Source organism: Pleurodeles waltl, chromosome 3_1 (assembly GCF_031143425.1).
Source record: "Pleurodeles waltl isolate 20211129_DDA chromosome 3_1, aPleWal1.hap1.20221129, whole genome shotgun sequence".
Taxonomy (NCBI): domain Eukaryota; kingdom Metazoa; phylum Chordata; class Amphibia; order Caudata; family Salamandridae; genus Pleurodeles; species Pleurodeles waltl.
The window spans coordinates 84,934,887-84,957,519 of record NC_090440.1 but is presented as its reverse complement, the minus strand read 5'-3'; the positions used below and the strand labels follow the sequence as shown (position 1 = coordinate 84,957,519).

General features: G+C 46.1%; 1 protein-coding gene across 4 annotated transcripts in view; it reads left to right on the top strand.

The window, feature by feature from the left end:
• Positions 1 to 22,633, top strand: part of CTTN (cortactin) — a 195,661-nt gene that overhangs the window by 63,720 nt on the left and 109,308 nt on the right. For all 4 annotated transcript variants that reach the window (XM_069221879.1, XM_069221877.1, XM_069221878.1 and 1 more), the window contains exon 5: positions 12,081 to 12,191. In XM_069221879.1, the coding sequence (XP_069077980.1) occupies positions 12,081 to 12,191 (111 nt within the window). The remainder of the gene's footprint in view (positions 1 to 12,080; positions 12,192 to 22,633) is intronic.

The window sequence follows — 22,633 nt, the reverse complement described above, 5'->3', positions numbered from 1 at the left end:
CACTGGGAGTGAGGAGTAGAGGCCATTTAAGTGAATCATTTGTTTTTTCTACCACAAACAGCAAATCTTCTCTTTAAGAGCCTTCTTAGAGTTCCAATTCTGTTAACACATAGATGCCTCTCCTTAGTCGTCTTAAAAATGTTTTTTATAGGAGATGTCACCAAATGTCTCTTGTGTCCCTTGTTATAGCTAATGCCTGCTGACACATGTTTCGCTCATGGGCGAATTGGATCTGATGAGCTTTATCAGGGCTCTGGCTTCATGCATTTGTCGCCTCTTCATAGACAATTCATGACTGGTTAGAACTGTTTGGTTTTAGAGTACGAAGTAAGATGCTATCTGCAACTCTGAATCGACACCCACTGGTCATGGTCCGCAGACCATTCTTGGCCAGTATGGAATGATTTCATTGTTTAATGCTAGTATGCGAAAGTGAAGGCATACGCCGTGAAAAGCACATCTGGGCTCACAGGCCCACAAAAGAAACGTTTGCTGACATTGGACCTGATGTGACACTGGACACAATAATCAAGTACAGAAATCCACAGGATTATTAAAAACATTTGTTGAGACCAAATACAGAGTAGCATGAAGTTCTGAAACTTCTTTAACGGACAGGAATTGTTATATTCTTACAAATTAATTTTGTTTCAATTAAAAGGATTATCTCTAATTGAGATTAAATAGAACATTGTCCTAAATAATTCAGTATCATTTACTGTTGCCTTATGAATGGAGGTTGATTATGGTGCATGTAATTGGCTGGAAATATGTTAGGGGTGCTGTCCTCCTTCCAAACACTTTATAAAATCACAAAGAGCTTCAGACATTTGCCACTGTACAGGTCTTTACTCCCTCATGTTGATCTCTAGGGTGGGGAAGGAAAGGATTATTGTTCCTCCTCTGCCAATATCACCTCCACATCTCTTCCTCTGCCCATCTGGTTTCCCTTCAGCGTTGCCTTGCACCCAGGATATCCTCATCTCACCTCCCTTGTCTTTGAAAAGGTGCCTGGACGTGCACTTGTATTACCAATTGGGATTTCCATCTTCATCAGATCCACAGCGCAGTTGCCTACTGCCACTTTCCAAAATAGACGAAGACCCGACAAACTCTTTGTAACCCACTGGTCCTAACTGTGGATTGAAGCATTCTTCTGCTTACCCACACCCTGGATAAAATCCCTTCTCCCCCTGGACAGTGCTGTGCTTTCTGGGCACTATTTTACCTCCCACATCTTCCAACCTCCCTTCTTTGCCACTAGGTGGTTGACTCTTCGCACAAAATGAGGCCTTATGCAGGTTTTTTAGTACGTGTTGGTATGTATCTGGGCTTTTAACAACGCCCACCTCACGCCCATCAGTACCGCCCGTTCGTGGGCTTGCCCGTCAAAAATCCTTTGACATTGGTAAATGGTTTACGTTTGTCCCTTCTTGGGGATGTTTTGTTACTGCCTTGGACATCGTCCCTGTTACATGGCTAATGGCACTTTTGCCAATAAGTTTGACTGCAGCAAACTTCTCTTTCCTTTTGTGTGTCTCTTCACGCTGATGCTAATGGCGGCAGTAGCGCTGTGAATCGGCTCGTTTATGTGAAACTGTTTTACTTTTAATCTTCAATTTATGTGGCAAGAAAAGTCCGGTTAGGAGTTTACAATGCTAAAAGCTGTAACTCCAGTAAATGCGAGACCCGTTGCATTGCAAATGCTTGTTTCCTTGATGATGAGCCATGGTTCCGGACTGCCATATATGGCTAACCACCTCAGCCACTGCTTTCTCTCCTATGCCCTTGTGTCTGTGCCTATGACGTCTCGACCAGGTTTACTGTGGGTGTTGTGCTGGAGAGCCTTCTCACTGGCATGCAGGGGTTACAGGAGCTCTCTTAGTATATGTCCTGCTTCCTTTATTAGGCAATTCACTCATGATTTACTTCTCCAAAGTATTGTACAGTACAGTTGTTAAGTATCTTTTTTTCTGAGTCAAAACAATGCATGTTTTGGAACAATTAATTTTGTACAGAAAATATGAAACGGCACATCAATATTTTTTTTCCATAAAAAAAAAAACATGGCAGACAATTGCAGATTTCATTATGTGCAAACATTATTTTGACTGAACGCAGACTTTTGAAAGTGTTTTGTAATGCTCAGACTATGCAAAAATTACACAATTGTTTTTTTGTTCTTCATTAAACTGCTGGGATGTCAGTTTGTGCCACAGCTGATCGTTTACCCACTTCCAGACACAATGGTTCAACGTTGGTTATTATCAGTGACACGACAAAAGCTCTATTTACAGTTCCCCTTCCTTTGCCACCATATGTGGTTCTTATTCACATGGCATCTGGAGATCCGCCTCTTGAACTGGGGTGAGACCAAGCATTTCCGACTTACTCTAGCTTTTCACACAAACCCTTCTCTTATTCCACATGTTTGGGTCCTAGTGCCAGGAATGAGACAAAGGGCTCATTTGGAATCTCTTCAGAAGGATGAATGCCACTTTGAAACTTGCAGTCGAGAAGATATTTTTATGCAGTAGTTGTTTTTCTTTACTGCTTCAGAGATGCAGTATCCACATTTCATCCTAGCCTGGAAAAAGTGGCTGCGCACTGTGTAAAGTGGCCTACGGATGGTCACCTCTTCCTGATGGCCTGTAGTGCTCCGGCTATGCGCTTGCTGCTCTGACTGGTAAAAACCTTGACTTAAGGACTTGGATACCTATCCCACAGCAGCTGCAAGATATCTGCTGTCTGAAAGTCTAGTTACTAGACCAAGAATTTTGATGTGAGCTCGCCTTTAGAATTTCTACCTATACTCCTAAAGTAAAGGGTAATAAAAGTGTGAGGGGTTTTGAGGGTTTCCTTCATATAAAATAATATGACCATTACACACTGGGGGTCGCCACTGTGTAGTTATGATTTAGCTGCGCGTTGCATTGCAAAGGCATTTTTTATATGCTTATAACTTAAGACTATGCAAACGGATTTTCATGAAACTCAGTCAGCTAACTTTTTGCACACTAAATTTCGTGAAGATCCGTTCAGGGGAGAAAAAGTTAAGGGGACAGGCGGAGGTTTAAAAAGTGTATCACTGCCCAGCTTAACTCTCATGAGAAATTTTGCAGAAAGATGGTGCACAAACTGCTGAATAGATCTCAAACTAGGTATGCAAGTAGAATGTTACACAGAAAGCATGCTTTTTGATAGGTCGAGTGCACAAGCGCTTTGGCCTGTTGTAATCGTTCTGTGGGCTTTTAACCACGCCCACTGCACGCCCATCACTATCACTCGTTCATGGGCTTGCCTTTCTAAAATCCTTAATCGTTGGTAAATGCTTACGGTTTTGTTACTGCCTTGGCCATCGACGCTGCTACATGCATAATTGCACTTTTGCCGATACGTTTGACTGTGAGCGAACGTATTTTTCCTTTTGTGTCTGCTTTGTGCTCATGGCAGCCGCTGCGTTTTGAATCATCACTTATGTCAACTGTTTTACTTTTCATTTTAAATTTATGGCAAACATGAGACCCATTGCATTGCAAATGTTTGTTTGATTTGATGTAAATCTGTTGAGCAGTTTTTGATGTATTTGCGTTTTTAAAGAAAAAGTTTTTTGGATATTATGAATTAATGCTTTGTCAGTTGAAAAGTAATTTGCTTATAATTTAGGTATCGTTTGATGAACATGTCTTTGATTTGGCAGACACTATTTTCAGATGATTATTATTAGTATATTCAAACCATGGGGGGCTGTTTGTTAAAAAAAAGAAGAAAAAAACAAGGTGGGAGGGGGCACAAAAGTGTTAATTTGCCAACCAGTTTGGAACTGCATGATTAATTTGCTCAAAATTTAATGGAAGTTAGGAAAGATTGTTCGATTTAAACGTCCGTTTTTGTGCCAATCTATAAAGCTGAGGGGTGCAGGAGGTCAATAAATTTTTGTTCGCATCGAACGTTTACGCAGCTTCACCAATCTGTCTCTTAGCAAGTTATGAACAGTGCAGCTGTGTTAGAGTTTGAGGGGATCCAGTGTTGGAGATAGGGATAAAATTAACGAAGTGGCAAATATATTGTTGATTTACTAATACATTTCTCACCATTTGATGGATCTGCACGAAATATGTCAGTGATTTATCTTGCATAACCTTTTATTAGTATTTTTAGGTTCCTGCTGATGCGCCAAAGAAGTTGAAGGCAAAAAGGTGTTCATTTGCTAATTACTTCATCACTGTGTGATGAATCTGCACAACATGTGGCAGAAGCTTGGGAAGTTTGGTTGTTGACTTATATGTCAAGTTTTGTGCCAATCAGGGGAGCAAAGTTAAAGAAGGGGAGACAATAAAAGGTTTAATTTCTAATAAGCTTAGTACTGTGTAATAAATCCGTATCAAATGGGACAGACCGTGCAGATGGTTCTGAGTTTTTCCCAGATACATTTTTGCGATAGGTTTTCTGGACATCTCTCAGAACATGGTCCGGGAATGATGATAAAATGTATCTGCAATCGGTGCTCCCGATGTTGTGATCAAAAAAGCATTGGATGCAATGTATTGTCACCAGGCGTAGTAACCTAGATCCCTCAAGGTGGCTGCATTTGTCAAATGCAAGTCAGGGTGAGTTAAGTAGCAACACAGCAGTAGGTGGCAGACAAAGTGCATCAAAGAGTAGACTGAGAAGGGGAGATAGAAGAAAACAGAAGCAGGACTAGAAAGGCTTAAGTATCTCAGCCAGCGAGAACAAGTTCCAAAAAATGGGAGAAAATGTAGCAAAATGGGGACCAGGATAAACCATGCATTGACCTCATACAAATAAACAGAAATTCTAGTGTTGTAAATGTAGTATGGAAGTGTATGAACTGGCGGTACAAACAAAATACCTCCCAGTCTGATCAGTATTGTGAATTTCATGAACTTAGTATTTGTTGGGAACAAGGTAGGGAGAAATATTAAGTGAGTATATTTAAGCTTGATATTGGAGAACTCCAAATGAACTTGTGGCGGTTATACCACTGCATACCTGCGAGGTCCACACTCAGATCGTTAATCCATGTTTTGCTACATTCTGGTAGACACATAAGCCCTCATTACGACTTCGGTGGTCCTTTTTTGTATTTTTTTTTTTAAGACTGCCGAAGCCGCTGCAGGCAACAGACCGCCAATTCTGGCGGTCTGCTGATCGCCATATTAGGACTTGTTGGAGGACAGTCCGACTCCGTTGGCCATGGAGTTGAAGAGGCGGGTGCATCGCCAGCACCGCCACGCCAGCAAGAATACGCCTACTGTATTACGAGCCATAATATGGCTTGGCGGAGTCTTGCTGGCGTGATGGTGCTGGTGGTGCAAAAACTGCCAGGACCCATCCCTTCCTGGATGACCAGCTTGCCAGAAAAGGTATGGTGATTGTCCGAAAGGGAGGGGGGGGTTTGGAGTGTTGGGTGAATGTGTGTGTGTGTGTGTGCGCGCGTGCGCGCACGCGAATGGTGGGTGTATGAGTGCATGTTTGTGAGCGAGTGAGTGGGGGTGTCTGTGAAAGTGTGGGAGTGAGTTGGGGTGCGTGTGTGTGGATGGGGGAGTGTGTTAATGTATGTATGCGTGGAGGGATGGGGGTGTGAATGTTTGCGGGGAGAGGTGCTTATGTGTGAGTGAGGGTGTGTATTTGTGTGAGAGCGGGTGGGGGTGTTTGGATGGATGTGTACGGTTGAGGGGGTGTTTGGAAGTATGTGGACAGGTGAAGGGAGTGCATGGAGGTGTGGGGATGAGTGCATGTGTGTGCCGGCGGAAGGAATGAGGTTTCCTGTCACCGGGTGTGTTACCGCCATGGTTGTCGCGGCGGGGTGACCTCCACGGAAAGCCTGGTGGTCTGTAGCCTCACAATCTGGCTGGCAGGCTGAGGGCTGCCGCTGGGCTAGAAGTGCTCACCGCCGTCCGCATCAGTGCAACCTCACCAGCAGGCCAGGCAGCCTTGTGGCGGTTTGGCTTCTGCCAAACCCCAAAACTTGCAATGCGCCTGCAGGTCCGGGGCGGTAAAACCGCCAGAGGAAGGCTGAGGGTTTGATGACCACGAGGCTCGTAATGAGGGCCTTAGTTATAGATTGCTTATGTATAATGGAAACCTTTCCTCTTATACCCGAGGCATAGAATGCTTTGTTTAGTATGATATGGCTGGCCTGTCTTTTTTTTTTTTTTTTTTTTTCCTATTGCTTTCTGTATTCACACGTCCACGTTCATGATTACCCTGCTTGAAAAAGGTCTGAAGCCTATCTAGACCACAACTTCACCTATGTGGGGAAAAATGATGGATTTGTCCCAGATCCACTCAGTTTATCATCGGGCTCTTGTCTGTTAAACATTGGAGCACGCCTGTAGTGTTGTGGGTTTGAATACGCTCTGTAGTTTGTGTCTGTATTGACACTGTGTCAGAACTCCAGCTGTAGTCTGTTTTGTCTATTGGAATCCTTAGGAATGGGATTTACCAAGCAGACATGCTTTAGCCGGGAATCCCTTTGTGTAGAGCTGCATATTAAGAACCAGAAGCTGACCTTTCCACGATATGTGTACTAGGTACCCCACTTGTGCTCTGGTGGTCTCCCGACATATGAAAAGCTTCACAACAGGCATCTAGGCCGTCAAAGGGCCCATTCTTTTGACTGTGACAACAAATGGCGTTCCTCCCAAAACCTGTATCTTTATTACTGCTCAATGGCTTGTCAGTGACAGTGGATGATTGTTACATTTCTTGAGCTTCCGCACAATGTCCCCTGTTACCATCTTAATGTCCTGATTCTGAAATTCATCCCCTGAATACTGTTTGTTTTCTCTTTACGATACTTTGCTTACAATACCTTTGGATCAAGGGTCAATCTTTCTCCTTTCTTGCAGCTAAAATGTGGGAGCCCTTTCCTACTGATATTAGAGTGACCACTTGTCTTCTTGCTTTCAGACCAAAAAAACCGAAAACCTGATGCTTTGTTGAAGCCTGGGATTTACTTCTCCTGTGCCCCTCGGTCTCTCAGTGTCGGGGCATCTGTACCCTGAAATCATCATGCTTTACAAATCTGGTAACATGACCTAACGAGCATGTTCCATGTGTTTGCCATTCATCGATCTTGCATTGAGTTTTATCCCCAGTGCAAGTAGAGTTGTGGACAGGGGACAAGTTCCTCTATAAAAGCAAAGTGGATCAAATATAATGGTTTTTGTTTAATGGCCCATGCCGGTTTCCTACCCTCACATCCCCCCCTCTTGTTGAACTTTCAAAACTTAAATCCTTCTAATCAATCCTTGTGTCCTCTATGATGTTCTTTCCTATCTTTGTTACTCCTTTCTGGCAGCATTGCAGTATTGGTTGGAATCAGCAGCAGAAGAATAATAAGACTATTAAAGTTAGGCTTCCGATTAGCAAGGGTCAGAACATAGCCCTACATAACCCTTTCATCTAGGTGATTATTAGTCCTCTCGTGTCCGGACCTGTCAATCCCAGGTTCTGCAAGTCATTGCCCAACTTAGTCAAACATTACTTTATAACCAAAGACCAATAATGCGTATTCATGTTGTCCTTCAGCCATATGTAAACAAAGCCTGGTTTGGGATGCATGGTGTTTCTTGTTCATCCAAACCAGATAGGTTTCGTATTAGCAAGTGTGGACACGGTTTTTGTGCAATCGGGCTTTGTAGCAAAATTAAGTGGCAATGGGGTTGGGGCCTTGAAAGATGGGCATCTTTTGGTATATTTCCTGGTGCTGGGACACCCTATATGGGCCCCCTTCATTGAAGGGGTCCACACACTCACTTACAGAAGCTTTCCAAACAGAACCACCATGTGTGGGGCAGTAATAGGAATCTGTTTTTTGTTGGAGGTCTACGCCTTGCTTGTATGAGTTTAGCAGCTGTTTTCCTAGCTAATTCTTATAGCAAGATAGCTGGCAACGTTCCCACTCCTTGTCACCAATAACAGACTCCTTTACTGGTCATTTGACTGGCTCATCATCTACCTGGCTTTTAGGATATCATTTTCTCCAATATTACCCGAACTCATTATTTTCTGCAACATTGCATTATTATTCTATCCCCAATCTTGGTAGCCTTTTCCATGAAAGTTCTGGACTTGAAACTGTCTGTAATGACCTGGAAGGAGGTGGTCACTAGTTTGTACCAAGCACAATGAGCTTTGGGTGTTTGTATTACTTACTTTGAATGCCCTCTGTGTTGTGTTGGAGCGAGATGTGTTGTATCTTAGCTCCCCGGTTGTCATGTTTGTGTGGTAGTGAAGAAGAGAGGTGTGCACGGTTTTAGTTCCCTTGTGTTCTTGGGTGATTGTGCTATTGTTCAGCCTTGGAAGATGGTTTTGAATGTAGTGTCAGGCGAGATGTGCACAGTAAGTTATTTGAGTTGAAGGAGAATTGTGCATTAGGCGGTTTGTTACCCCTCTGTTCCCTTATTACCCCTCCACCGCCCGTGCCCTACCAAGCAACCACAACATTGTGTTGTGAGATGACTGTCTCTCTTTGTACCTTTACTTTCTTTTGTCTACTTATTGTGCCCTGCTGCTGCTGTTCAGGACTCCTTTGTGCATTAAACGTCTGTTTTAATTTTAGATGTAAAAATAAATCATAATGGCTGCTGCTGATGGGGGCTATAATGGGCATCTTGCTGTCATTGTTTTTTTTGGATCCTGCATCACAAAGCTTTTTCTCCAACTCATGGGAGCTGTGGTGGGAAGCATTGCTTTGTGATTTCAGAACACTGGAGGCTCTGAAGAGGGATAAACATTACGTTTTTATTCTGCACTAGGCTGAGAAACATTTACAAGCATTGGGTAAGAATTTGGGTCTTGCCCGTTGGCTTTGACACTGTCGTTTAGTAATGCTGTGAAGCAGCACGGCTTAAAGTTTGAAAAAAGCGCTGGGACATGAACAGCAACGCTGACAGTGCGAGGGAGCGAGCAAACCCACACAGCAGAGCATCTGGACAGGGGAGGAATGCAGGAGGGAGTCCGCTGCAAAAGATGCACTGTAGAGCTTTAAAAAAAAAGAGGGGTATCATGGACGATGCAAGGAGCGAGGATGCCAGAGATGTCTTTTTATTCCTCATCACTGGTGGGGGTGCAACATGGGCAACAGGAGGGAGCAAGCAGACACGGATCACAGGAGAGTGGGTGGGAGGGATCCGATGCAACAGAGAGATACAGGAGGGAGCAAGCTGAAAAGATGCAATCTGTAGAATGCATCATTTAAAAAAGTAGCTCCCAAAATCATGAACAGTGAAAGGATCCAAGTATTTGGCCAGTGCTCCAGGGGAGGGCCAAACACGAAAAGAGGACGTGGCGGACGGGCTGCACATGCTGACAAACTGGGTAGCGAGCAAATAAGTGACATGAAGCCTACCAATAGTAAGCAGTGGGCGGGCCCTAAGCCCCCTTGTGTGTAAACAAAATGTCTTATAGGTGCCTGCACATGGGCTGCCTCAGGCGACACCAGAAAAATGGCAGCACCCCAGTTCTCATGCTATGTTTTGATGCATGGTGTCCTAGTCTCAAGCAGACACAAGGTTTTGAAGGGGTTTGTTGTATGTAGATTTTCATTAAACCTCCACTTCAGAAATGGAAGAGCAACATTTTCTTTTTGTGGTCGATATCTTACAGCTCATTTATGTTACTATTCCCATCTTCCCAGCAAATATACCTTTTTGTGCCCCTTTTGATCCTCTGTTGCCGTTGGAGCTGGGAGTTACGTGGCCCTTTACTCTGTGGTTTGCAGGGGGCTGCCCTGTGGCCTTGGGTGTAGTCATTGGTACTCCAGTAGTGCTGCGAGAGACTAGCGTTCTCACCCTCAAACACGCTTTACGATATGTGGCCTATTAGAAAGCGAACATGCGTCACTTTTATGAAAGTGCCTCATTTATCTATCTGGAATGGAGGCTGAGAAATGGTCACTCATCTCCAGGGCATTCAGAAGTCTTGCCAAGAACATTGGACGCTGTGCTTCAGGCTCTCAGCTGACCCGAGATTGTCAGTAGATCTAATTTTGGTCATTGTGGGGAGGTTAGCTGTGTGTGTGTAGATTACCAGTGTGTAGCCATCCTCTCCTTTCATGTTGAAGATTGTCCTAAAATCCCACGTTTTCCTGCTGTATGTGCAGAGCCAATTAAAACTCTTACCCGGCCCCTTATCCGTCCTGCTGGCCTCCGACTTTGCATGTGTCCAATATGTTGTGTATATGTACACCTTTCTAAAACCTTCCATAATTGTGATGCAAATGTATACTTTTAATTTTCCACTAATCCTGCTTTAACTACTTCTAAATATATCCAGCTTGATTGCCAACTTTGCTATATGCTCCATGTTGTTAGATGCAGTGTTTGTTGTAATTGCTGTTGAACTCTTTGCAGGGGTCTTCATCACAAAAAAAGTCAAAAATATTGGGAAACAATTGCACTGTGGGATAATTATAGTGCACAAGTTGTGCTATGTAGGAAGCTGGCCTGGTGTGTGATGGGTACCCAAGGTACTTACACCAGGCCCAGGTATTCCCTCTTAGTGAAGTGTAGGCAGTGTCTAGAAGCCAGGCTATTTAGAGGTTGCTGTGGATGAGCAGCCAAGGCTTATCTAAGAGACATGCAAAGCTCATGCAATACCATTGTAGTCACACAGCACTATTACACATGAAAGAAAACACTCAGTTGTACAAAAATAAAGGTACTTTATTTTTGTAACAAATCACCACAAAATACTAGAAGGGTAACCCACAGTAGTAATTAGAAATAGGCATAGAAAAGGTTAGAAAACAGTGCAAATAGCAATAACCAATAGTGACACTAGGGGGAGCACAAAGCATATACTAAAAAAATGGAATGCGAATAAGGTCCCCCCCCTCCTAGGTAAGTAAAATGTGTAGAGGGGAGCTGGGAGTACAAAAAAACCACAGAGGTAAGTAACACAGTTCCCCACCCCAGCGACCAGGAATGCAGGAGTAAATCACTGGATTTTCCCCAAACCACCCAAAAGGAGGAAAGGAAGAAAAAGCAGATACCCAGAGAAGACTGCAAGAAAACCAGCAGTGGATTCCTGAAGAAAGAAGACCTGTAGAGAGAGGGGGACCAAATCCAAGAGTCCCAGTGGAGTCCAGGAGGAGTAGGAGCTACTACCCACTCAGCTGTAATTGCAGGAGTTGGTTGACAGTGATGAAGAACAGGTCAGCACTGCAGCCCTGACGCCAGAGAAGAGTTCCTGATGGATGCAGATAATGTCCAACGCTGGAAGGCAGATTGCAGACTGGTGTCTGGTCCAATACTTGCAACAGTATTGGGATCTGATTTCGACATGTTTAATACCAAACATGCCAAGGTTCGGAGTTATTATTATGTAGCTGGACATAGGTAGTGACCTATGTCCAGTACAAGCATAAAATGGCAGCTCCGTACCCACAAAGTCCAGGAAAATGGATCTGGAATTTGTAGGGGCACCTCTGCTAGTGCAGGGGTGCCCTCCCACAGTTACCTGCACCCTGCCCTCTGGGTTGAGAGGGCCTACCATAGGCGTGACTTATAGTGATCTGGTATAGTGACCTGTAGTGAAAACGGCTGCATGCACCCATTTCACGCAGACTGCAATGGCAGGCCTGCAGAACCCTTTGCGTGGGCTCCCAATGTTTGGTCGAATAACTGCTGTAGCCCATAGGGATCGCCTAGAACCCCAATGCCCTGGGTACCTAGGTACCATATACTAGGGACTTACATGGGGGGGGCAGTATGCCAATTGTGGGACGACAAAGGTACAGTTTAGAGGAGAGCACAAAACTACTGGGATCCTGGTTAGCAGGATCCCAGTAGACGCAGTCAAACACACTGACAACCAGGCAAAAAGTGGGGGTAACCAAGCTAAAAAGAGGCTACTTTCCTACATGCATTAATTATCATCCCTGTTAATTTAATTGAGGTGTACCACACCTTGATCTTGCATGTTGTGTCTACAGCACTGTTGGGGATTTTGACTAATTGTTTATCAAAGAGTTCAGTTGTGATTTGGACAGAGTGACAAGTATTCTCTGGAATCCAATTTATTTGAATGTTTTCTAATCTTCTCTCTAGTCTGCTGTTGGCCACGAGTATCAGACAAAGCTTTCCAAACACTGCTCTCAAGTTGACTCTGCAAAGGGTTTCGGAGGCAAGTTTGGTGTACAAGTAGACCGAGTAGACCAGGTAAGCCTGTCTTGTGTTTTCTCACCTACCAAGGTCTCTGGCTAATCATTTACTTTTTTTCTGCTCCTAGTGTTTGAGGAACTAACTTTGAAAATATTGCATGCGTTGTTGTATCTCTCCATCAAGAAGTTATTGATTCTTCCATTTGTAAACATCACATACCTAAGATATAAAGGCCTGGATTTCAGAAAGCAGGGGTTGTGAGCCAGTATTCAGCAGATATTGTGAAATAGTATGTTAAGCCTTCTGCCAAGGAGGCCTTCAGAGAAGGATGGCTTTGGCTTGAGAGAATTTTCTTTTATCGTACAACATGTACCTCAATGGAAAGCGAGTGCTTCTGCCATTTCCTAAATTGAATGATATTTTAAATGTCTATTCTGATGGTTATTAAATTAAATTGCAAGTCACAATTAACCTTGCACCCAAAAGTGTGGAGTTTAACCCTCAACCACACACACCCCTACTGCAATCTACAAGTCTGGCAATATGAGTTAAGTCTACATGAGATGCTTTAAATATAAAAGAAGAGGTAGAGATGAAGTAGTGTAGATGTCCGTCACGAGGAAGCAGCGCTACACAAGTTAGAAAAGAAAAACACAGCATAATAGAAATGGAACAAATGCACGAAGAGGGTAATTCTAAGGGCAAATGACTCAAGATGTGATGAGCTGCAATAAGAAGATTACTGCCTAGAATTATCTAAAACTGGCTTTGTAGGTTTGTTTGGTAGCTTGAGAGATGTCACCCATGCCCAAAGCGAGTGACTGGAAAACGTGGAAACATTTCTTACCTACCATTAGGGAAGTCTAGAATTAATATTCTTGTGTTTTACGCACACCAGAACAGTCTGCCATTTTAAACACTACTCCTGTAGAGCTCACGGAACAGATAAAATGGCAGCCAGGGCACAGCCCACCAGCGTACCTTGATCAGACTAGATAACTGGCTCTTCTTGGGTTTGTTATTGATTATGAAATTGTGTGCATCACATGAACCTGGCTTACGGAACCATCCCGCTAGGCCTGCATGCCTAGCCTGATAGTTTCCAGGTACTGTTTAATGGATGCTCACATGTAGACCAGGTGGTGATCAAATGGTGTTTGGATTGCAAAGTTGCAAGTGCATGGCATTGGCCTCTTGCCCCTTCCTTTGTAATGCTCAAAATAAAGTATCTGGCTAAATACATTGTAGGAAGTTGGCTCTGTATGCACTATTTCAAAGTAAGGAATAGTATGCACAGAGTCCAAGGGTTCCCCTTAGAGGTAAGATAGTGGCAAAAAGAGATAATACTAATGCCCTATTTTGTGGTAGTGTGGTCGAGCAGTAGGCTTATCAAAGGAGTAGTGTTAAGCATTTGTTGTACCTACACACAGGCAATAAATGAGGAACACACACTCAGAGACAAATTCAGCCAATAGGTTTTGTTATAGAAAAATATCTTTTCTTAGTTTATTTTAAGAACCACAGGTTCAAATTTTACATGTAATATCTCATTTGAAAGGTATTGCATGTAAGTACTTCAGGAACTTTAAATCATTACACTAGCATGAATACTTTTTACATAAAACACAATAAGCTGTTTTAAAAGTGGACACTTAGTGCAATTTTCACAGTTCCTGGGGGAGGTAAGTTTTTGTTAGTTTTCACAGGTAAGTAAGTCACTTACAGGTTTCAGTTTTTGGTCCAAGGTAGCCCACCGTTGGGGGTTCAGAGCAACCCCAAAGTTACCACACCAGCAGCTCAGGGCCGGTCAGGTGCAGAGGTCAAAGAGGTGCCCAAAACACATAGGCTTCAATGGAGAGAAGGGGGTGCCCCGGTTCCGGTCTGCCAGCAGGTAAGTACCCGCGTCTTCGGAGGGCAGACCAGGGGGGTTTTGTAGGGTACCGGGGGGGGACACAGGTCAGCACAAAAAGTACACCCTCAGCAGCGCGGGGGCGTCCGGGTGCAGTGTGCAAACACGCGTCGGGTTTGTAATGGTTTTCAATGAGAGATCAAGGGATCTCTTCAGCGTTGCAGGCAGGCAAGGGGGGGGCTCCTCTGGGTAGCCACCACCTGGGCAAGGGAGAGGGCCTCCTGGGGGTCACTCCTGCACAGGAGTTCTGTTTCTTTAGGTGCTGGGGGCTGCGGGTGCAGAGTCTTTTCCATCCGTCGGGAAATGGAGTTCAGGCAGTCACGGTCAGGGGGAGCCTCGGGATTCCCTCTGCAGGCGTCGCTGTGGGGGCTCAGGGGGGACAACTTTGGTTACTCACGGACTCTGAGTCGCCGGAGGGTCCTCCCTGAGGTGTTGGTTCTCCACCAGTTGAGTCGGGGTCGCCGGGTGCAGTGTTGCAAGTCTCACGCTTCTGGCGGGGAGTTGCAGGGGTCTTTAAATCTGCTACTTGAAACAAAGTTGCAGTTCTTTTGGAGCAGTGCCGCTGTCCTCGGGAGTTTCTTGGTCTCTTGGAAGTAGGGCAGTCCTCTGAGGATTCAGAGGTCGCTGGTCCTGGAGAAAGCGTCGCTGGAGCAGGGTTCTTTAGAAGGCAGGAGACAGGCCGGTAGGACTGGGGCCAAAGCAGTTGGTGTCTTCTTGATTCTTCTGCAGGGGCTTTCAGCTCAGCAGTCTTCTTCTTCGGTAAGTTGCAGGAATCTAAATTCTTAGGTTCAGGGGAGCCCTTAAATACTAAATTTAAGGGCGTGTTTAGGTCTGGGGGGTTAGTAGCCAATGGCTACTAGCCCTGAGGGTGGGTACACCCTCTTTGTGCCTCCTCCCAAGGGGAGGGGGTCACATCCCTAATCCTATTGGGGAATCCTCCATCTGCAAGATGGAGGATTTCTAAAAGTTAATCACTTCAGCTCAGGACACCTTAGGGGCTGTCCTGACTGGCCATTGACTCCTCCTTGTTATTCTCATTATTTTCTCCGGCCTTGCCGCCAAAAGTGGGGGCCAGGGCCGGAGGGGGCGGGCAACTCCACTAGCTGGAGTGTCCTGCGGTGCTGGCACAAAGGGGTGAGCCTTTGAGGCTCACCGCCAGGTGTGACAGCTCATGCCTGGGGGAGGTGTTAGCATCTCCACCTAGTGCAGGCTTTGTTACTGGCCTCAGAGTGACAAAGGCACTCTCCCCATGGGGCCAGCAACATGTCTCTAGTGTGGCAGGCTGCTGGAACCAGTCAGCCTACACAGATAGTTGGTTAAGGTTTCAGGGGGCACCTCTAAGGTGCCCTCTGGGGTGTATGTTACAATAAAATGTACACTGGCATCAGTGTGCATTTATTGTGCTGAGAAGTTTGATACCAAACTTCCCAGTTTTCAGTGTAGCCATTATGGTGCTGTGGAGTTCGTGTAAAACAGACTCCCAGACCATATACTCTTATGGCTACCCTGCACTTACAATGTCTAAGGTATTGCTTAGACACTGTAGGGGCACAGTGCTCATGCACTGGTGCCCTCACCTATGGTATAGTGCACCCTGCCTTAGGGCTGTAAGGCCTGCTAGAGGGGTGACTTATCTATACCTGCGTAGGCAGTGAGAGGCTGGCATGGCACCCTGAGGGGAGTGCCATGTCGACTTACTCGTTTTGTTCTCACCAGCACACACAAGCTGGTAAGCAGTGTGTCTGTGCTGAGTGAGGGGTCCCCAGGGTGGCATAAGATATGCTGCAGCCCTTAGAGACCTTCCCTGGCATCAGGGCCCTTGGTACCAGGGGTACCAGTTACAAGGGACTTACCTGGATGCCAGGGTGTGCCAATTGTGGAATCAAAAGTACAGGTTAGGGAAAGAACACTGGTGCTGGGGCCTGGTTAGCAGGCCTCAGCACACTTTCAATTCAAAACATAGCATCAGCAAAGGCAAAAAGTCAGGGGTTAACCATGCCAAGGAGGCATTTCCTTACACAACCCCCCCCCAAACGAAAGAAGATGAGACTAACCTTTCCCAAGAGAGTCTTCATTTTCTAAGTGGAAGAACCTGGAAAGGCCATCTGCATTGGCATGGGCAGTCCCAGGTCTGTGTTCCACTATAAAGTCCATTCCCTGTAGGGAGATGGACCACCTCAACAGTTTTGGATTTTCACCTTTCATTTGCATCAGCCATCTGAGAGGTCTGTGGTCAGTCTGAACTAGGAAGTGAGTACCAAAGAGGTATGGTCTCAGCTTCTTCAGGGACCAAACCACAGCAAAGGCCTCCCTCTCAATGGCACTCCAACGCTGCTCCCTGGGGAGTAACCTCCTGCTAATGAAAGCAACAGGCTGGTCAAGGCCATCATCATTTGTTTGGGACAAAACTGCCCCTATCCCATGTTCAGAGGCATCTGTTTGCACAATGAACTGCTTGGAGTAATCTGTAGCTTTTAGAACTGGTGCTGTGCACATAGCTTGTTTCAGGGTGTCAAAGGCCTGTTGGCATTCTACAGTCCAGTTTACTTTCTTGGGCATTTTCTTGGAGGTGAGTTCTGTGAGGGCTGTCACAATGGATCCATATCCCTTCACAAACCTCCTGTAGTACCCAGTCAAGCCAAGGAATGCCCTGACTTGAGTCTGGGTTTTTGGAGCTGCCCAGTCCAGAATAGTCTGGATCTTAGGATGGAGTGGCTGAACTTGGCCTCCACCTACAAGGTGTCCCAAGTAAACCACAGTTCCCTGCCCTATCTGGCATTTGGATGCCTTGATAGAGAGGCCTGCAGATTGCAGGGCCTTCAAAACCTTCTTCAGGTGGACCAGGTGATCCTGCCAGGTGGAGCTGAAGACAGCAATATCATCAAGATAAGCTGCACTAAAGGATTCCAACCCAGCAAGGACTTGATTCACCAACCTTTGGAAGGTGGCAGGGGCATTCTTTAAACCAAAGGGCATAACAGTGAACTGATAATGCCCATCAGGTGTGGAGAATGCTGTCTTTTCTTTTGCTCCAGGGGCCATTTTGATTTGCCAGTACCCTGCTGTTAAGTCAAAGGTACTTAAGAATTTGGCAGCCCCTAATTTGTCTATTAGCTCATCAGCTCTAGGAATGGGATGAGCATCTGTCTTGGTGACAGAGTTGAGACCTCTGTAGTCCACACAAAACCTCATCTCTCTCTTTCCTTCTTTGGTGTGAGGTTTGGGGACTAAGGCCACTGGGCTAGCCCAGGGGCTGTAGGAGTACTCAATTACTCCCAATTCCAGCATCTTGTGGACTTCCATCTTGATGCTTTCCTTAACTTGGTCAGACTGTCGGAAGATTTTGTTTTTGACAGGCATGCTGTCTCCTGTGTCCACATCATGGGTACACAGGTGTGTCTGACCAGGGGTTAGGGAAAAGAGCTCAGCAAACTGTTGCAGGACCTTCCTACAGTCAGCTTGCTGTTGGCCAGAGAGGGTGTCTGAATAGATCACTCCATCCACTGAGCCATCTTTAGGGTCTGATGAGAGGAGATCAGGGAGAGGCTCACTCTCCGCTTCCTGGTCCTCATCTGTTACCATCAACAAATTTACATCAGCCCTGTCATGGAAGAGTTTTAGGCGGTTTACATGGATCACCCTCTTGGGGCTCCTGCTGGTGCCTAGGTCCACCAGGTAGGTGACCTGACTCTTCTTTTCCAGGATTGGGTAAGGGCCACTCCATTTCTCCTGAAGTGCCCTGGGAGCCACAGGCTCCAAAACCCATACTTTCTGCCCTGGTTGAAATTCAACCAGTGCAGCCTTTTGGTCATACCAACACTTCTGGAGCTGTTGGCTGGCCTCAAGGTTTTTGCTTGCCTTTTCCATGTACTCTGCCATCCTTGAGCGAAGGCCAAGTACATAGTCCACTATGTCTTGTTTAGGCTCATGAAGAGGTCTCTCCCAGCCTTCTCTAACAAGAGCAAGTGGTCCCCTTACAGGGTGGCCAAACAGAAGTTCAAAGGGTGAGAATCCTACTCCCTTCTGAGGCACCTCTCTGTAAGCGAAAAGCAGACATGGCAGGAGGACATCCCATCTCCTTTTGAGTTTTTCTGGGAGCCCCATGATCATGCCCTTTAATGTCTTGTTGAATCTCTCAACAAGGCCATTAGTTTGTGGATGATATGGTGTAGTGAATTTATAAGTCACTCCACACTCATTCCACATGTGTTTTAGGTATGCTGACATGAAGTTGGTACCTCTGTCAGACACCACCTCCTTGGGGAAGCCCACTCTGGTAAAGATACCAATGAGGGCCTTGGCTACTGCAGGGGCAGTAGTCGACCTAAGGGGAATAGCTTCAGGATACCTAGTAGCATGATCCACTACTACTAGGATGTACATATTTCCTGAGGCTGTGGGAGGTTCTAGTGGACCAACTATGTCCACATCCACTCTTTCAAAGGGGACCCCCACCACTGGAAGTGGAATGAGGGGGGCCTTTGGATGCCCACCTGTCTTACCACTGGCTTGACAGGTGGGGCAGGAGAGGCAAAACCCCTTAACCTTCTGGGACATATTGGGCCAGTAGAAGTGGTTGACTAACCTCTCCCACGTCTTGGTTTGTCCCAAATGCCCAGCAAGGGGAATATCATGGGCTAAGGTCAGAATGAACTCTCTGAAACCCTGAGGCACTACCACTCTCCTAGTGGCACCAGGTAGGGGATCTCTTGCCTTAGTGAACAGGAGTCCATCTTCCCAATAGACCCTATGTGTTCCATTTTTCTTGCCTTTGGACTCTTCAGCAGCTTGCTGCCTAAGGCCTTCAAGAGAGGGGCAGGTTTCTTGCCCCTTACACAGCTCTTCCCTTGAGGGTCCCCCTGGGCCTAAGAGCTCAACCTGATAAGGTTCCAGCTCCATAGGCTCAGTTCCCTCAGAGGGCAGAACTTCTTCCTGAGAAGAGAGGTTCTCTTTTTCTTGCTGTGTTGCAGCTGGTTTCCCAGCTGACTTTCCTTTCCTCTTGGTAGGCTGGGCCTTTCTTCCAGACTCCAGCTCTACTTTTTCACCCTGAGCCTTGCACTGTGCCTTTGTCTTGACACACACCAGTTCAGGGATACCCAGCATGGCTGCATGGGTTTTCAGTTCTACCTCAGCCCATGCTGAGGACTCCAGGTCATTTCCAAGCAAACAGTCTACTGGGATATTTGAGGAGACCACCACCTGTTTCAGGCCATTGACCCCTCCCCACTCTAAAGTTACCATAGCCATGGGATGTACTTTAGTCTGATTGTCAGCGTTGGTGACTGGATAAGTTTGTCCAGCCAGGTATTGACCAGGGGAAACCAGTTTCTCTGTCACCATAGTGACACTGGCACCTGTATCCCTCAGGCCCTCTACACTTGTCCCATTAATTAAGAGCTGCTGCCTGTATTTTTGCATGTTAGGGGGCCAGGCAGCCAGTGTGGCTAAATCCACCCCACCCTCAGAGACTAATGTAGCTTCAGTGTGACACCTGATTTGCTCTGGGCACACTGTTGATCCCACTTGGAGACTAGCCATTCCAGTGTTAGCTGGAGTGGAGTTTGAAGTGGTATTTTTCTTGGGACAGGCCTTGTCTCCAGTTTGGTGTCCAGACTGACTACAGCTACGACACCAGGCCTTTTTGGGATCAAAGTTTTTACCCTTGTACCCAGAATTGTTTTGTGAAGAGGTTCTGGGCCCACCCTCCTGTGCAGGTTTTTGGGGGCCTGTAGAAGACTCTTTACTATTTTTGTTTTTGGCTGTCTCACCACCCTTCCCCTGGGGAGGTTTTGTGACCCCTTTCTTTTGGTCACCCCCTGTGGAAGTTTTGGACACCCTAGTCTTGACCCAATGGTCCGCCTTCTTTCCCAATTCTTGGGGAGAAATTGGTCCTAGGTCTACCAGATGCTGATGCAGTTTGTCATTGAAACAATTACTTAACAGGTGTTCTTTCACAAATAAATTGTACAGCCCATCATAATTACTTACACCACTGCCTTGAATCCAATCATCTAGTGTTTTTACTGAGTAGTCTACAAAGTCAACCCAGGTCTGGCTCGAGGATTTTTGAGCCCTCCTGAATCTAATCCTATACTCCTCAGTGGAGAATCCAAAGCCCTCAATCAGGGTACCCTTCATGAGGTCATAAGATTCTGCATCTTTTCCAGAGAGTGTGAGGAGTCTATCCCTACACTTTCCTGTGAACATTTCCCAAAGGAGAGCACCCCAGTGCGATCTGTTTACTTTTCTGGTTACACAAGCCCTCTCAAAAGCTGTGAACCATTTGGTGATGTCATCACCATCTTCATATTTAGTTACAATCCCTTTAGGGATTTTCAACATGTCAGGAGAATCTCTGACCCTATTTATGTTGCTGCCACCATTGATGGGTCCTAGGCCCATCTCTTCTCTTTCCCTTTCTATGGCTAGGATCTGTCTTTCCAAAGCCAATCTTTTGGCCATCCTGGCTAACTGGATGTCCTCTTCACTGGAGTTATCCTCAGTGATTTCAGAGTTGTTGGTCCCTCCTGTGAGGGATCCAGCATCTCTGACTATTATTTGTGGAGTCAGGGCTTGAGAGGCCCTGTTCTCCCTAGATAGGACTGGTGGGGGGGAATCACCCTCCAAGTCACTATCATCATCCTCTGTGTTGCCATCCTCAGAGGGGTTGGCTCTTTCAAACTCTGCCAACAGCTCCTGGAGCTGTAGTTTGGAAGGTCTGGAGCCCATTGCTATTTTCTTTAGTTTTCAGAGTGACCTTAGCTCTCTCATCTGTAGATGGAGGTAAGGTGTGATGTCGAGTTCCACCACATTCACATCTGTATTAGACATTATGCTTCTAAAAGTTGGAATACTTTTTAAGAAACTAAAACTAGTTCTAGGATCTAATTCAAACTTTTACCAAACTTTTAAACTCTAAAAGGAAATGCTAACAGGGACTAACACAAGGCCCTAGCAGGACTTTTAAGAATTTAGAAAAATTTCAAATTGCAAAAACAATTTCTAATGACAATTTTTGGAATTTGTCGTGTGATCAGGTATTGGCTGAGTAGTCCAGCAAATGCAAAGTCTTGTACCCCACCGCTGATCCACCAATGTAGGAAGTTGGCTCTGTATGCACTATTTCAAAGTAAGGAATAGTATGCACAGAGTCCAAGGGTTCCCCTTAGAGGTAAGATAGTGGCAAAAAGAGATAATACTAATGCTCTATTTTGTGGTAGTGTGGTCGAGCAGTAGGCTTATCAAAGGAGTAGTGTTAAGCATTTGTTGTACCTACACACAGGCAATAAATGAGGAACACACACTCAGAGACAAATCCAGCCAATAGGTTTTGTTATAGAAAAATATATGTTCGATGGCATCTGTCGCTGTAGATACGCATGTTCTGCAATAGCTCGCCATCTGGTGTTGGGCCGGAGTGTTACAAGTTGTTTTTCTTCGAAGAAGTCTTTCGAGTCACGGGACCGAGTGACTCCTCCTTTTGTCTCCATTGCGCATGGGCGTCGACTCCATCTTCGATTGTTTTTTTTCCGCCATCGGGTTCGGACGTGTTCCTGTCGCTCCGAGTTTCGGAACGAAAAATTAGCTAATTTCGGAAGATTTTCGTCGGTATTGTTGCGTTCGGGATCGGCGTACTTAGATTCCACACCGCATCGAAGATCGAAGAGCTCCGGTGCCCTTCGGGGTAGTTTTTCGATCCTCCGTCGGGGCCTGGTCGGCCCGACCGCGTGCTGAAGAACGCCGATGGAACGGACCCCGTTTCGTTTCTGCCCCAAATGCCACAATAAATACCCCTACACAGACCAACACTTGGTCTGCAACCTGTGCCTGTCACCTGAGCACAGCGAAGACACCTGCGAGGCCTGTCGTGCGTTCCGGTCCCGAAAAACACTCCGAGACCGTCGAGCCAGAAGACTTCAAATGGCGTCCGCACCGACAGCCCAACGGGAGTTCGAGGAACAGGAAGAAGAAGGTACCTTCTCGATCCAAGACTCAGACTCCGAAGGATTCGACGATACACGAACCGTGAGTAAGACGTCGAAAAACACACAGAGAAACATTTACAAGGCCCAGGGGACGCCACTGCCACCAGGCCATGGCTCAACCCATAAATTCGGTGACCGACCGTCGGCACCGAAAAAGGCCAAAACAGTGCCGAGATCGTCCGACTCCGGTCGAGACACCGGCACGCAGCCTTCTCGGGACCGAGAAAGTGCTGGAGACAAGCCTCGACACCGAGATACCGGTGTGGACACGGCTCGACGCCGAGACAGCGGCACCGAAACAGATCGACGCCGAGAGGTTTCGGCCCCGAAAAGGAAAAAAGTCACCTCGGAGCCGAAAAAACACGCAGACAAAGTTTCAACGCCGAAACAAACTGCAAGCGACCCAGCTTCAGGCTCTTATACAGAAGAGCACTCGCTAACCTCCCAAATGCAAAAGCATAGGTTTGAGGTAGAGCTACAAGCAACTGATGTGGACCATACGCAAAAGCGTATCTTCATTCAGCAGGGGACAGGAAAAATAAGCACCCTTCCCCCCATTAGGAGAAAGAGAAGGTTGGAGTTCCAGACGGAACAAGCACCACAAC